The sequence below is a fragment of the Macaca fascicularis genome, chromosome 16 (genome assembly GCF_037993035.2).
Source record: "Macaca fascicularis isolate 582-1 chromosome 16, T2T-MFA8v1.1".
Lineage (NCBI taxonomy): Eukaryota > Metazoa > Chordata > Mammalia > Primates > Cercopithecidae > Macaca > Macaca fascicularis.
Window position 1 is genome coordinate 81,962,907 of NC_088390.1, and position 14,993 is coordinate 81,977,899.

The following is a 14,993-nucleotide window of genomic DNA, read 5'->3' on the forward strand; positions in this document are numbered from 1 at the left end:
ACTTTTCCAGAAGTCACTGCCTTGCCTTGCCTTATAGTTGTACCGCCTGTATTTACATCACTGGAGGTTGTCTCCATGTCCCTGTCTTGTTCTACATGCTGCCCCCTATCCCCTTGGTGACATGTCCTAGCCATCTTTCCTTTTTTTTTTGAAATGGAGTCTCACTCTGTCACCCAGGCTGGAGTGCAGTGGCGTGATCTCGGCTCACTGTGATCTCTGCCTCCTGGGTTCAAGCAATTCTCCTGCCTCCACCTCCGCGTAGCTGGGATTACAGGCATGTGCCACCACGCCCGGCTAATTTTTTGTATTTTTAGTAGAGACAGGGTTTTGCCATGTTGGCCAGGCTGGTCTCGAACTCCTGACCTCAAGTGATCCGCCCACCTTGGGCTCCCAAAGTGCTGGGATTACAGGCATAAGCCACCACACTCAGCCATCCACTGCGCCCAGCCCCTAGCCATATTTCCATGCTGGCACATGGAGCAGCCACCTCTGCATAGGGAGCCCTGTGGCTGTGCCATTCCGGGGGCCATTCTCCCTGGCGGATGGCATCGGAGGCTCACGGCACTCCCCTCGTCTAGGTTGCCAGAGGAGGCCCGCCACCGGCGGGTGTTCGAGATGGTGGAGGCGCTGCAGGAGCACCCTCGAGACCCCAACCAGATCCTGATCGGCTACAGCCGAGGTCTTGTTGTCATCTGGGACCTGCAGGGCAGCCGTGTGCTCTACCACTTCCTCAGCAGCCAGGTAGGCAGTGCCCAGGACATGGCGGGCGCCATGTTGCTCTCCCAGAGCCCCATGTGGCACATCCACGCTCTGTGCAGAGGCATGGGGTGCAGATGATGGGAATGCTGCCTCGGTCCAGCGTGCTGCCCTCTGTCTCTCTCCTCCTCTTCCATAGCAACTGGAGAACATCTGGTGGCAGCGGGACGGCCGCCTACTCGTCAGCTGTCACTCCGATGGCAGCTACTGCCAGTGGCCCGTGTCCAGCGACGCCCAGCAACCAGAGCCCCTCCGCAGCCTCGTGCCTTACGGTCAGTGTTTCACCCGCCGGGCAGGGCCCACCCCCGGTGCCTCCTGGATTCAGGTGCAGGATGCTCAACTCTGAAGCCAACTCCAGGGCAAGAGAGGGTAAAGGCTTTGTCCAAAGCCACACAGCAGGGTTCCCCTCACCCAGTTTTTTGGGGGAACTTCTCAGAACAAGAGTCCCAAGCACAGGTCTACCATGTGGATGTGGGCATGAGCTTGAGGCATCTGTGCCTGTGGGGACTGACACTTGTCTGAGAGTTGGAGGATCCGTTCAAGCCGATTCCTTTCCTTTCAGGTCCCTTTCCTTGCAAAGCGATTACCAAAATCCTCTGGCTGACCACTAGGCAGGGGTAGGTATCCGTGCTGGTCTTCTTTCCTTTCCAGAGCCTTCCTAGAGGGCTGGAAAGGTCACTTAGGCCTCTGCCTGGGAAGATGGTGCCAGTGAACACTCTCAGGTCCCATGTTGGGGTCTTGGACAACAGGGAGGGGAGAGAGGGTAGATGCTATTCACGTCTTTCAGCGGCCCAATTCCTGCCAAGTTCATTCCTGCTCCTTCCTTCCACCTTCCCAGAGAGACGGTGCTGAGCGGCAGGTCTCAAACTTCTTTAGTGGCAGCCCTGTTTCTTCTGACAAAATCACTCTGGATGATGTTCAAACAGAAATGGGGGGGAGGGCCGGGCGCGGTGGCTCAAGCCTGTAATCCCAGCACTTTGGGAGGCCGAGACGGGCAGATCACAAGGTCAGGAGATCGAGACCATCCTGGCTAACACGGTGAAACCCCGTCTCTACTAAAAATACAAAAAACTAGCCGGGCAAGGTGGCGGGCGCCTGTAGTCCCAGCTACTCGGGAGGCTGAGGCAGGAGAATGGCGTGAACCTGGGAGGCGGAGCTTGCAGTGAGCTGAGATCCGGCCACTGCACTCCAGCCTGGGCGACAGAGCGAGACTCCGTCTCAAAAAAAAAAATAATTGGGGGGAGCACCCAGCTTGAGGCAGGAGTGGCTGCCAAGACTCAGAGCCACCAGCCTGGATGCCTCACCTTACCCCCCAAGTACTCCTGGGCTGTAGCAGTTGGAAGGAGATGGGGTCCAGTCCCCCCTGTTCCTGGGGACCTTGACTGAGTGGTCACTTTGATCGCTGGTCTATGGCTGTTGAGGCCGTGCCAGGAGCCCCAGCCCACTGCTGCTTCTCTGTGCCTGCCAGGTTGCCCTTCACCATCTTCCAGGGCGGCATGCCACGGGCCAGCTACGGGGACCGCCACTGCATCTCAGTGATCCACGATGGCCAGCAGACGGCCTTCGACTTCACCTCCCGTGTCATCGACTTTACTGTCCTCACAGAGGCGGACCCTGCAGCCGGTAGGAGAGCTTCAGGAGTGGGTACCCAGGGTTAGGTGTGGGAGGTGTGGGGCAGGGCCATCAGTAAAGACAGGGCCAGGTGCAGTGGCTCCTGCCTGTAACCCCAGCACTTTGGGAGGCCAAGGTGGGAGGATCGCTTGAGCCCAGCAGTTCAAGTCCAGCCTGGACAACACAGGGAGACCCTTGTCTCTACAAAAAATAAAAAAATTAGCCAGGTGTCGTGGCACATACCTGTAGTCCCAGCTACTCAGGAGGCTGAGGTGGGAGGATCACTTGAGCCCTGGAGGTGGAGGTTGCAGCAAGCCAGGAGCATCAGGAGCATGCCACTGCACTCAGCCTGGGTGACATAGCCAGACCGTGTCTCCAAAAAAAAAAAAAAAAGGGCTCTGCACAGGTGTTCCTAAGCCTACCACTGTCCTGAGTCGCTTAGCCTTACTGCACCCCAAGGTGAAGTGTCATCAAGGCCTACAGCTCCTTTCTCTGCCTCCCTGCCACCCTCCCCAGCTAGAGACCCAGCCCAGCCACACCTCCTGCCTGCCCCGGGCTCTCTGCCCTTTCCAGACTGTAATGGCACTTAGCCCACAGGGAGCTGATCCGTACTGTTGGATTTAACACCCACCCCGCTGAGGCAAAAGGGTCCTAGCTTAGAGATGGCAAAGCCCGCCTTCTGGGCAGGGCAGAAGGTGGCTGTGCAGCCTCCTGGAGCTCCAGCAGGACCGGCAGAGCCCTGAGTCAGCCTCGTAAATAGTGTGACAGGCAAGACCAGAAAGGGCTGCTGTTGAAACCTGGAGAGGAGGCCTGCAGGAGCTCTCCAGGAGGGAGGGCCCTCTCCTAATGACGCTGGCCTGAAAGGGCCTGAGGCCGAAAGGTGAGGGGGCGGGGCTGTTCAGGACACCTGGTCTGTGTACTCACGGCCTCTACCCTGTTCAGGGGAATCCCAAACCTGCTTTTCTTTCTTTCTCAGCCTCTCTTCCCTCCTCACACCCTGGATGCTGAGAGCAAGGCCCAGCTCTGCTCTTTCCACAGCATTTGGGCCATGTTGGCACAGAGCAGGGCCTCTTGGGCTGTGGTGGCCACACTCCCCGGGCTGAGTTACCTGATTCCCAGCGGAAAGGTCAGGAAGGGACGGGAGAAACTTGCTGAGCTACAAATTCGAGACTGCTGGGGCTTTCTAGGACAGGCCACCTTCCTGCAGTTGTCCCTCTGTGTCCCCAACTCCCCGCAGTCCGGCAGGCCAGGAGATGGGTGCCTGATGAGTGGTGCTTCCCTCAGATGATACATGGGCACCCTGAGGCTCTCCCGTGATGGTTCTGCCGTGCCGGGTTGTGACCCAGCTGGCCCTGGTAGGCTTTCCTGTTTAATGAGCAACTGCTACATGCCAGGCCCTGTTCTAGAAACAGAGAGGGCCCCTGTTCCCATGGAACACAGATCTGAGTATGTGGACAGAGTGAGCAGGTTGCCAAATAACATCAGAGGTAAGAAAAAAGCCAGGCAGAGGACAGCAGTGCTGGTTTAGACGAGGGTTAGCAAGGCGTCCCTGATAAGGGGACATATTTGCGCAGACACAGGAACAGTCTGAGAGAGGGCTTGCCCCGTAGGGACATGGGGTGCAGACTGAGCTGGGAGGGCTCTTGGCTTGCTCCAGTGAGGTAGGGGCAAAGAGAGGGCAGAATGGCCCCTGTACGGGTCCAGATGTGGCCAGCGCCAGATCGTATAGAGCCGTGGAGGCACGGTAAGGACTTAGGATTTTAGGGAGATGAGGGCCCTGAGCAGGGGTGCCATGATCTAGCCTCTGCTCCAAAGGATCTGTCTGGCTGCCATGTGGGGAACAGAGTGGAGCAAAGACGGGAGCCCCGTGAGAGCCGAGGGAGAGGTGACCTCGGCTTGGGCTGCGGTGCCGGCCATGGGGCTGACAGAAGGTGGCTGGGGTTACATTGTCTTTTCTAACATTCAGCATTGACCGAGGGGCCGGGTCAGGGCTCACAGACTGTTGCTATAAAGTGCTGGGTGGCTTTCTTCACCGCAGCTACTCAGCCTAATGCCATTGCAGAGCACGTGCAGCCACAGACAACACAAGGGGTGTATCTGTGTTCCAGGACAGCCGTATTGACAGGAAGAAGCAGGAGGCCAGATTTGGCCCTCGGGCTGTAATTTGTTGGCTCCTTGTCTAGGGAGAGGTGAGAGAGGGGAGGAGAGATCAGTCAAGGATGACATGAGGGTTTACTGGGAGCACCAGGAATCCTGGAGAAGGTAGTGGCAAGAGGGTGCGGTAAGCTCAGCTGGGCGGGAATCAAATCTGAGGACTTAATCTCTCCTCTGATCTCCAGACCCATAAGGGAGATGCCGAGTACACAGCTGGGGCTTATGGGTCTGGAGTTCAGAGGAGAGATCGGGAAGGTGTCCATTTGGAGTCATCCGTGCAGAGACGTGTGAAGGCTGCTCAATGATTTTGAAGTATAAAGAAAAAGAGGCCAGGCGCAGTGGCTCACGCCTATAATCCCAGCACTTTGGGAGGCCGAGACGGGTGGATCACGAGGTCAGGAGATCAAGACCATCCTGGCTAACACAGTGAAACCCTGTGTCTACTAAAAATACAAAAAAAAAAAAAAAAAAACTAGCCGGGCGAGGTGGCAGGCACCTGTAGTCCCAGCTACTCGGGAGGCTGAGGCAGGAGAATGGCGTGAACCCGGGAGGCGGAGCTTGCAGTGAGCCGAGCTCACGCCACTGCACTCCAGCCTGGGCGACAGAGCGAGACTCCGTCTCAACAAAAAAAAAAAAAAGAAAAGAAAAAAAAAAGAGAGAGATGTGAAACCAGGGGCCCTGAGGAGGCTGCCCAGGTGGTGAGGAAGACAGAAGAGAAGGCATGGGAAAGCTGAGCCCGGGCACCCTCAAGCCTTGGAGGCATGGAGTTTGGTAGGGATCTGGCCAAGAACACCTGGGAGCAGCCAGCGGGCAGCAGACCCCAGAGGAGCAGGGAGGACAAGCGCTTCAAAGAGGCAGCGTCAGCCAGGGGCAGTGGCTCAGCTGTAATCCTAGCACTTTGCGAGGCTGAAGAGTGCAGATCACCTGAGGTTAGAGGTTCGAGACCAGCCTGGCCAACGTGGTGAAACCCTGTCTCTACTAAAAATACAAAATTAGCCAGGCGTTGGTGGCACGTGCCTGTAATCCCAGCTACTCGAGAGGCTGAGGCAGGAGAATCACTTGAACCTGGGAGGCAGAGGTTGTGGTGAGCCAAGATCAGGCCATTGCACTCCAGCCTGGGCAACAAGAGTGAAACTCCATCTCAGAAAAAATAAAAAAGAAAAACATAAAACTTAGCCAGGCGTGGTGGTGGGCGCCTGTAATCCCAGCTACTCAGGAGGCTGAGGCAGGAGAATCGCTTGAACCCTGGAGGCAGAGGTTGCAGTGAGCCGAGATCACACCACTGCACTCCAGCCTGGGCGACAGAGCAAGACTCCATCTCAAAAAAAAAAAAGAGAGAAAACAAACAAACAAACAAAAAAAAAACGCCTGGGCATGGTGGCTCATGCCTGTAATCCCAGCATTTTGGGAGGCCGAGGTGGGCAGATCACTTGAGCCCAGGAGTTCAACACCAGCCTGAGCGACGTGGCGAAACCCGGTCGCTGCCAAAATTACAAAAGTTAGCTGGGTATCGTGACTCACACCTGTAATCCCAGCTGCTTGGGAGCCTGAGGCAGGAGGATCGCTTGAACCAGGAGGTGGAGGTTGCAATGAGCCAAGATCACACCACTATACTCTAGCCTGGGCAACAGAGTGTGAGACCCTGTCTCAAGAAAAGGAAAAAAAAAAAAAAATGGTTTCATCGTCCAGTGCACGTTTATTGGACACTAGCTGGGGCCAGGCCTGAGTGAGGTGAGGTGATTGTGTGCAGTAAAGAAAATGCCACCCCTAGCAACTGGTGTGCTGAAGACCACGCTTGCCGCTGCCTGTGGGGAGGCTTGGCAGGCGCATCTGAGCAGGGAGGGCAGGTCCCATAGAGGAGGAACCAGGGAAGAGGGTTGGCAGGCACAGCTCCTTGCCTCTGGGGTGCCTATCCTGGTTGGGACCCTGCCTTCCAACCAGGTGTATCCCCTCCAGGAGCCCTGTGCCAGGTAGCTCTCAGCAGCTTTGCACACAGAGCCAGGGCTGCTGCCCACACCTGCTGCCCTCCTGGAGGTGGAAAGGCTTTGCTCAAGCAGCCAAGAACAGGGCTTTCTGGATCTGCAGATGCCCTGGCTCTAACCCTGGAGCTTCTGATTCCACAGGGCTGGGCTGCTTCCTCCTGGCCCCAGCCCCTGATCCTTGGCCTGTACCCCAGCCTTTGACGACCCCTATGCCCTGGTGGTGCTGGCTGAGGAGGAGCTGGTGGTGATTGACCTGCAGACAGCAGGCTGGCCACCGGTCCAGCTGCCCTACCTGGCTTCCCTGCACTGTTCCGCCATCACCTGCTCCCACCACGTCTCCAACATCCCCCTGAAGCTGTGGGAGCGGATCATTGCCGCCGGCAGCCAGCAGAATGCGCACTTCTCCACCATGGTAGGTCCGGCCCTGGCCCAGCCCCACGCCAAGCCCCACCCCAAGACAAACTCTCCCACAGACTTCTTGGTCTCTTTCTCTAGGAGTGGCCAATTGACGGTGGCACCAGCCTGACCCCAGCCCCACCCCAGAGGGATCTGCTGCTCACAGGGTAGGGGACTTCGATGCTACCCTTCCTCTCCCCAGGAGGATGTGTGGGGTGGGAGCAGAGCCCTAAGGTGGACGAGCCAGCTCCTGGGCGCCCAGGTTGGCGTCCCTCTCATGCCCGGCAGATGGGCTCTGCCCACAGGCACGAGGATGGCACGGTGCGGTTCTGGGATGCCTCAGGTGTCTGCTTGCGGCTGCTGTACAAACTCAGCACGGTGCGCGTGTTCCTCACCGACACGGACCCCAACGAGAACCTCAGTGCCCAGGGCGAGGACGAGTGGCCCCCACTCCGCAAGGTGAGCCCAGGAGCCTGGGACCCAGGAAGGGCAGAGGCCAGCTGGGTCCAGCCCCCATGGCCGCTCAGAGGGCCCCTCCCCTTCTCCAGGTGGGCTCCTTTGACCCCTACAGTGATGACCCCCGGCTGGGCATCCAGAAGATCTTCCTCTGCAAGTACAGTGGCTACCTGGCTGTGGCAGGCACGGCAGGGCAGGTAGCAGGCTGGGCCGGGGAGGGGAGCTGGGGAGGAGTGGTGGATGACGGGGACCCGCAGGGACAGGAGCCAGCCACCTGCCTGACGCACATTCTGTGTCCTGTGCTCTTCCAGCGGACGGAGGTGGCTTGATCCCCTTGGCGGGAGGTCCTTGGGACGGTTGTTTCTTCTCCAGAAATCAGAATTAAGGGTGGGCCGGGCATGGTGGCTCACGCCTATAATCCCAGCACTTTGGGAGACCAAGGCAGGCGGATCACCTGAGGTCAGGAGTTCGAGACCAGCCTGGACAACATGGTGAAACCTCGTCTCTACTAAAAATACAAAACTTAGCCAGGCGTGGTGGTGTGTGCCTGTAGTCCCAGCTACTGGAAGGCTGAGGCAGGAGAATCACTTGAACCCAGGAGGCAGAGGTTGCAGTGAGCCAAGATCGTGCCACCGCGCTCCAGCCTGGGCAACAGAGCAAGACTCGTCTCAAAAAAATAAATAAATAAAAAATAATTAAGAGCTGAGGTTGGACGGAGGCCTATCCCTGCTTGAGCCTTGGGCCTTGGCCTGGGTTCAGCTCCTTTGCTGTCCCCACTAGTAGCGTCCTGCGGCCCTGCCGTCCCTTTGCTGAGGGCTTGCTGAGCCGCCTGCCACCCCGCCCAGGTGCTGGTACTGGAACTGAATGATGAGGCAGCAGAGCAGGCTGTGGAGCAGGTGGAGGCCGACCTGCTGCAAGACCAAGAGGGCTACCGCTGGAAGGGGCACGAGCGCCTGGCAGCCCGCTCAGGGCCTGTGCGCTTTGAGCCTGGCTTTCAGCCCTTCGTGTTGGTGCAGTGCCAGCCCCCGGCTGTGGTCACCTCCTTGGCCCTGCACTCTGAGTGGCGGCTCGTGGCCTTTGGCACCAGCCATGGCTTTGGCCTCTTTGACCACCAGCAGCGGCGGCAGGTCTTTGTTAAGTGAGCAGGGCAGCTGGGGCCGGGGGCTGGGAGTGGGGCCCGCGAGGACCCCCAGGACCTAGCAGCACTGACAGCCTGCCATCCCCCCAAGGTGCACGCTGCACCCCAGTGACCAGCTGGCCTTGGAGGGCCCATTGTCCCGCGTCAAGTCCCTCAAGAAGTCCTTGCGTCAGTCATTCCGCCGGATGCGTCGGAGCCGGGTGTCCAGCCGGAAGCGGCGCCCGGCTGGCACCCCAGGAGAGGTAAGGCCCGAGGGGAGGTGGCGGCCGGCCACCCACCCAGGTTCAGCTCAGAGCAGCCAGCAGGGGTCACACGGCCCCTGCTCCCCAGGCATGACGGGCTACAAACAAGACTCAGGGTCCAGGTCACATGGGTTTGCCGCCATGTGCGACCTCAGACAGGTCACGCTGCTTCTCTGTGCCTCAGCTTCCTGAGCAGAAAGGCAGTAACTATAATGCTTACCCTAGAACTAATCCCCAGTAAATGTCAATGATTTCCTTTTTCTCTCTACAACATGCTGGGGACCCAGGTAGTCTCCCCCAAGGGCACCTCCCACTTGGACAAGGGTCCTCCTAGACACAGACCTGGCAGGTGGCTGGCATGGCCAGCCTTCTGATGCAAGGATCGGCACTGAGCAAAGCACTGTCCCTGGGGAGGGGAGGCCACAGCTGACCCTCAGGCTGGCCCACCCCTTGCAGGTGCAGGAGGGGAGCGCCAAGACTGAGCGGCCAGGCCTCCAGAACATGGAGCTGGCACCTGTGCAGCGCAAGATCGAGGCTCGCTCGGCAGAGGACTCCTTCACAGGCTTCGTCCGGACCCTGTACTTTGCTGACACCTACCTGAGGGACAGTGAGTGACCAGCCCGGGATTGAGGGGTGGGGGGCAGTAGATACCCCCTGACCTGGGGGCATGCCGGGGGCTGCTGCCTGCCTGGCTGGTAGGACCTAAGAGGGTTTCCCCTTGTGAGCAGGGGCAGACTGCAGCCCCTGCCTGCTTCCTCCCCTCCCCTGCCTGGGCCTCCAAGTCAGCTTGCCTTGGCTTTATATCCAGGCTGTAGCACCCTTTAGAAGCATGGCTTCCGACCCGTCACTTGGCCTTTCGGGGCCTCAGCTTGCCCCTCTGTAAAATGAGGGAGTGATAGCTTCCTCCTAGAGCAGCTGTGACGATCGGGGATGGCAGAGCCTACTGGCCTCCAGAGAACGTGTGTCTCCCTGGCTGCTTCTCCCTGCTGTATTGCAGCAAGGGCTGAGCTGACCTGGGACTGGGGTCTTCTATGTTGCGGCCTGTGTGGTTGTCAGAGAGCCTTCCAGCCTCTCCCAGGAGGGAAAACCTGGGAGTAAGCCCTGGTTGCCCAGCTCCACCCGACTCCCACGCCAAGGGTCAGACACCCACACATGGCTTCTCGGCAGGCTCCCGCCACTGCCCCTCGCTGTGGGCTGGCACCAACGGGGGCACCATCTATGCCTTCTCCCTGCGTGTGCCCCCCGCTGAGCGGAGAATGGATGAGCCCGTGCGGGCAGAGCAGGGTGAGTGCTGGGCAGGGAGAGCAGGGGGTGCTCGGGCTGCCTGGGCTAGGACCAGGGAGTGGCTCCAGCCCCACCACCCCCCACAGTCCCACTACCCACCTCCTCCCCGTAGCCAAGGAGATCCAGCTGATGCACCGGGCGCCGGTGGTGGGCATCCTGGTGCTCGACGGACACAGCGTACCCCTTCCCGAGCCCCTCGAAGTGGCCCATGATCTGTCGAAGAGCCCTGACATGCAGGGAAGCCACCAGCTGCTCGTTGTGTCAGAGGAGCAGTTCAAGGTGCCACACGGGCAGCGGCGGGTCTCCCTGGGACTCCCCGGGACATCCAGGAGGCTCGGACCTTGGGCACAAACGATGGCTGGGACTCACCTTGTTTGCATTGGTATCTGAGGGGCTGCAGAAGCACAGGAAATAAGGGAGGGGGGAGTCTCATGTGAGGACACTGAGGCAGGACTTATGTCTGTGGAAGGGATAAAATCCAGATGGGGGGCCAGGCTCATGCCTATAATCCCAGCACTTTGGGAGGCCAAGTCACGTTGGGAGGCCAGATCACAAGGTCAGGAGTTCAAGACCAGCCTGACCAACATGGTGAAACCCCAACTCTACTAAAAATACAAAAAAATGTAGCCCGGCGTGGTGGCGGCCGCCTGTAATCCCAGCTCTACTCGGGAGACTGAGGCAGGAGAATTACTTGAGGCGGAGGTTGCAGTAAGGCGAGATCACGCTGCTGTACTTGAGCCTGGGCAACAGAGCAAGACTCTATCTCAGAAAAAAAAAAAAAGGCTGGGCACGGTGGCTTCCACCTGTAATCCCAGCACTTTGGGAGGCCGAGGTGGGCAGATCATGAGGTCAGGAGATCAAGACCATCCTGGCTAACGCGGTGTAACCCCATCCCTACTAAAAATACAAAAATTTAGCCGGGCGTGGTAGCGGGCGCCTGTAATCCCAGCTACTTGGGAAGCTGAGGCAGGAGAATGATGTGAACCTGGGAGGTGGAGCTTGCAGTGAGCCGAGATCACACCACTGCACTCCAGCCTGGGTGACAGAGCAAGACTCTGTCTCAAAAAAAAAAAAAATTCCAGACAGGGAAGTCGGTGACCTCGGCATCCCCCCAGGCTGTGTCTGTGCATCTGAGAGCCAAGGGTTTGCCAGGACACCGGGAGGCATGCGGGGAGGGGAGGGCCCAGCACCTACAGCACCTCGCAGGAGAACTGGTTTGGCCATGGGCGTGAACGACCACCCCGCACCCCCAGGTGTTCACGCTGCCCAAGGTGAGTGCCAAGCTGAAGCTGAAGCTGACGGCCCTGGAGGGCTCAAGGGTGAGGCGGGTCAGCGTGGCCCACTTCGGCAGTCGTCGAGCTGAGGACTATGGGGAGCACCACCTGGCAGTCCTCACCAATCTGGGTGACATCCAGGTGGTGTCGCTGCCACTGCTCAAGCCCCAGGTGCGCTACAGCTGCATCCGCCGGGAGGACGTCAGTGGCATCGCCTCCTGCGTCTTCACCAAATATGGCCAAGGTGTTCGAGCTGGGCTGGGCGGGTGTGGGGGCCCCAGGCACTGCAGGGACGGGAAGGGTGGCCAGGGGTGTTGTGGCCATGGCCAGACTGGATGGGCCTTAAGCGGAGAACTGCGAGGGAACGCTAGCCCCTACTCCCCCAGGTTGGGAAGCAGCCTTGGCAGCCACCAGGCCAGGCCACTAGCATTGCCCCCACTCCCCAGGCTTCTACCTGATCTCACCCTCGGAGTTCGAGCGCTTCTCTCTCTCCACCAAGTGGCTGGTGGAGCCCCGGTGTCTGGTGGATTCAGCAGAAACCAAGAACCACCGCCCTGGTAACGGGGCAGGCCCCAAGAAGGTGCCGAGCCGAGCCAGGTGAGTGAAAGGGCCAGAGGCCTCTCCTGCCCCTCCCTGCCCTCTCTGAGATACCCTGAGGCTCCCACTGCTGCCTGGCCAGAGACACCTCCCCACAAGCTCAGCCCACCCTCCCAGGCTCTGGCTCTCTATACCTCTTCGCGTGCCCCTTGCCCCTGTGCAAGCTGGCAGTCCAGGGCAGGACTCAGTTTACCTCCCAGGCTCTCCTGCTCAGGGCAGGCTGCACCATTGACTTTGTTCTTCATGGGACCAGGGCTCTCAGAGCTGGGCAGGGAGCCCAGAGGCCCTGGTCCTCACTGTCTCTCTCCCCACAGGAACTCAGGGACTCAGAGTGATGGCGAGGGTAAGACAGGCCTCCTGGGCCCATGCACACCTGGGCCACACCCAGCCCAGACCTGGGGCTGGACGGGAGGGACGGGGTCCTGAGTGAGCAGGTAGTGTTTGGGCTGGGAGTAGAGACGGCATTCCTTCCAGCCCTGGGCTTCCACATCCCGACCTCAGTAAGGAGAGAGCCAGGCCGAGGAGGGCCCAGGCGGGGCTCCCTGACCCGGCCTCTACCTTCCAGAGAAGCAGCCCGGCTTGGTGATGGAGCGCGCTCTGCTCAGTGATGAGAGTGAGTTGGGTGGGAGAGCGTGGGGCTGGCAGGAGGGGTGGGGAAGGGGGGATCAGGGTCAAGGGAGGCTGGGCAGGCCGTTACCCTGAGGCAGGGGACAGATCCATCCGGCACCCATGGTGAAAGGGGGTGGAAAGGCTGTGGCTGGCCGCCCCAAGGGCCTCAGTGGGCCTCTGTTCCCACCCGGCCTGCAGGAGTCCTGAAGGAAATCCAGAGCACACTGGAGGGAGACCGCGGGTGAGGCACCACCCAGGCTGGCTGGGGTGGGCCCGAGGCTCTGCCAGGGGCTCGGGAGCGCTGGGAGTGGAGGCCCCCTGAGGTCATGACTCCCCTGTCTTTGCCCATGCAGGAGCCTCAACTGGCATTCACATCGAGCGGCCATGGGGCGCAGCCTCAGCAATGGCGGAGGTGGGGGCTCTGGGCTTGAGTGCAGTTGCCAGATGTGCTGGGAAGGGATGGGAGGAAGAGCCCTGGTCCCACTCCCCTGGATTCCACAGGGCCGTACACGTGCCCTGATGACCTGGAAAGCACCATGTCTGGGCTCAGTGTGGGCGGCTGGGGCACCCCGTCCTGCCCAGGGCGATCCTGAGCTGTCCCTCTGTGTCCTTCAGCAGAGTGAGTGGCTGAGCGGCCAGGCTGCACGATGAGCACACACTACTACTGATGGCCTTTTGGAGGTCCCTGCCCCAGCCGGAGAGGCCGGTGCACAGGGCCACACCAGGGGATAGGGGCGCCCCGGCTTCCACAATGCAGCTGCTCCAGGCCTCGGGAGAGGAGAGGCCCCGGCCCCTGGGGCTGCCCTTTCCGGGTCTCGTCAGTCTGGGTCCTTTGGTCAATGTTGCACAGTTTTTATTGCCCCCATCCCTTTTTGTAGTGGGCTGGGGTTTAAGTTATACATGGTAACTGCCTCTGGGTGAAAAAGTTTTTAATAAACACCTATTACCTCTTCAGTGGACTGGTCCACCTACTTTAATATTTCAATTGTGTAGAAATTTTCCATGTGAATACAAAGTGGGAGCTGGTACCCTGCCTGTCCCCCGAGGCTCTAGCCCTGGCCTGGGCTGGCATCAGGAGAATCCACTTTGGGAGTCGTGTGAATCAAACTGCGTAGTTGTGTCTGAGCCCGGCTGTGCCTTCCCTCTCTGGGAACACATAGCAAGCATGAACCATCTTGAGTCTGCCTTACTTGTTTCCCTGGGTCCTGGCCACCCCTGGCTGGCCTTTCCCTACTGTCAGGAGGAGAAGGGCACACCAGTATCTCAGACCTGTTGGCTTCCTCCAGACACCAGGGAGGACTGTGGGGTGCTGCTGAAGGGGAGGTGGTCCCCAAGGAGAAAGGCCTCCCCCAGGGGAGAGGCTGGGTTATTTAGATTGGACATGGGTTGGATCTTTATTGACTCGTCTTCGTTGAGCACCTACTGTATGGCCAGTGCGTGGGGTTCTCTGGTGTCTGAGACAACTGTGGTTCCTGCCACAGTTGGGGCTCATGGTCCTCAGTGGACACTGGTGAGAAACGCACCGGGGGAGTGACCCGAGAGAACCAGGAATTGCCAGAGAGCAGGCAGACTCTTCCAGACAGAGGACAAGAGGGCTCAGCACCATTCCAGGAACTCACTCACCGTGGGAGGCAGTGGAGAGCTGAAGGTGGCTGGCAGGCAGGGCTGAAAGTGAGGCCAGACTAGGGAGGCCCAGTGAGGGCCAGGTGTGACAGGCGCCTGCTCTGCCTGAGTGAGGAAAGGCCTGTCCGGAGGAGTTGGGCACCAGGTGTTCCATCTGGCCATGTCCATCTCGAGATGGCCACTTGACCATCCCTTGTTAGACTTCTGAGATGAGCAACTCGGGAACTATGAGGAATATGGGGGAGCATTTCCCCAAAGGGAGAGGAACACCATGCTGGAAGAAGCAGGGAAGGGACAGTGCCTGGCAGACAGACCAGCCAAAGAGATGGGGGACATCTCATGAGACACCTGTATTAAGTCCCTTTCCATACTGTTTTTTTTTTTGTTTTTTTTTTTTTTTGAGACGGAGTCTCGCTCTGTCCCCCAGGCTGGAGCATAGTGGCCGGATCTCAGCTCACTGCAAGCTCCGCCTCCCGGGTTTACGCTATTCTCCTGCCTCAGCCTCCCGAGTAGCTGGGACTACAGGCGCCCGCCACCTCGCCCGGCTAGTTTTTTGTATTTTTTTTTTAGTAGAGACGGGGTTTCACCGTGTTAGCCAGGATGGCCTCGATCTCCTGACCTCGTGATCCGCCCGTCTCGGCCTCCCAAAGTGCTGGGATTACAGGCTTGAGCCACCGCGCCCGGCCTCCATACTGTTATAAAGAACGAGAGGTGGCTGGGCACAGTGGCTCACATCTGTAATCCCAGCACTTTGGAAGGCTGAGGTGGGCAGATCACTTGAAGTCAGGAGTTCAAGACCAGCCTGGTCAACATGGTTAAACCCTGTCTCTACTAAAAATGCAAAAATTAGCCAGGCATGGTGGCTCACGCC

The 14,993-nt window shown here is 59.1% G+C and overlaps 1 protein-coding gene across 21 annotated transcripts in view; it reads left to right on the plus strand.

The window, feature by feature from the left end:
• Window positions 1-13,453, plus strand: part of LLGL2 (LLGL scribble cell polarity complex component 2) — a 51,684-nt gene extending 38,231 nt beyond the window's left edge. For 6 of the 21 annotated variants that reach the window (XM_065531983.1, XM_065531988.1, XM_065531985.1 and 3 more), the window contains 20 exons: window positions 579-741; window positions 896-1,028; window positions 1,319-1,373; window positions 2,225-2,379; window positions 6,698-6,915; window positions 6,999-7,066; window positions 7,205-7,358; window positions 7,448-7,552; window positions 8,201-8,493; window positions 8,585-8,735; window positions 9,192-9,342; window positions 9,903-10,019; window positions 10,132-10,298; window positions 11,273-11,537; window positions 11,740-11,890; window positions 12,205-12,233; window positions 12,456-12,503; window positions 12,698-12,740; window positions 12,853-12,911; window positions 13,115-13,453. In XM_065531983.1, the coding sequence (XP_065388055.1) occupies window positions 579-741; window positions 896-1,028; window positions 1,319-1,373; window positions 2,225-2,379; window positions 6,698-6,915; window positions 6,999-7,066; window positions 7,205-7,358; window positions 7,448-7,552; window positions 8,201-8,493; window positions 8,585-8,735; window positions 9,192-9,342; window positions 9,903-10,019; window positions 10,132-10,298; window positions 11,273-11,537; window positions 11,740-11,890; window positions 12,205-12,233; window positions 12,456-12,503; window positions 12,698-12,740; window positions 12,853-12,911; window positions 13,115-13,122 (2,533 nt within the window). In that variant the 3' untranslated portion in view covers window positions 13,123-13,453. Of the gene's footprint in view, window positions 1-578; window positions 742-895; window positions 1,029-1,318; window positions 1,374-2,224; window positions 2,380-6,697; window positions 6,916-6,998; window positions 7,067-7,204; window positions 7,359-7,447; window positions 7,553-7,666; window positions 8,494-8,584; window positions 8,736-9,191; window positions 9,343-9,902; window positions 10,020-10,131; window positions 10,299-11,272; window positions 11,538-11,739; window positions 11,891-12,204; window positions 12,234-12,364; window positions 12,504-12,697; window positions 12,741-12,852; window positions 12,912-13,114 lie in introns of all 21 variants that reach the window. The other 15 variants (XM_074020452.1, XM_015438844.3, XM_074020453.1 and 12 more) reach the window with 12 other exon arrangements.
• Window positions 13,454-14,993: the final 1,540 nt, after the last annotated feature.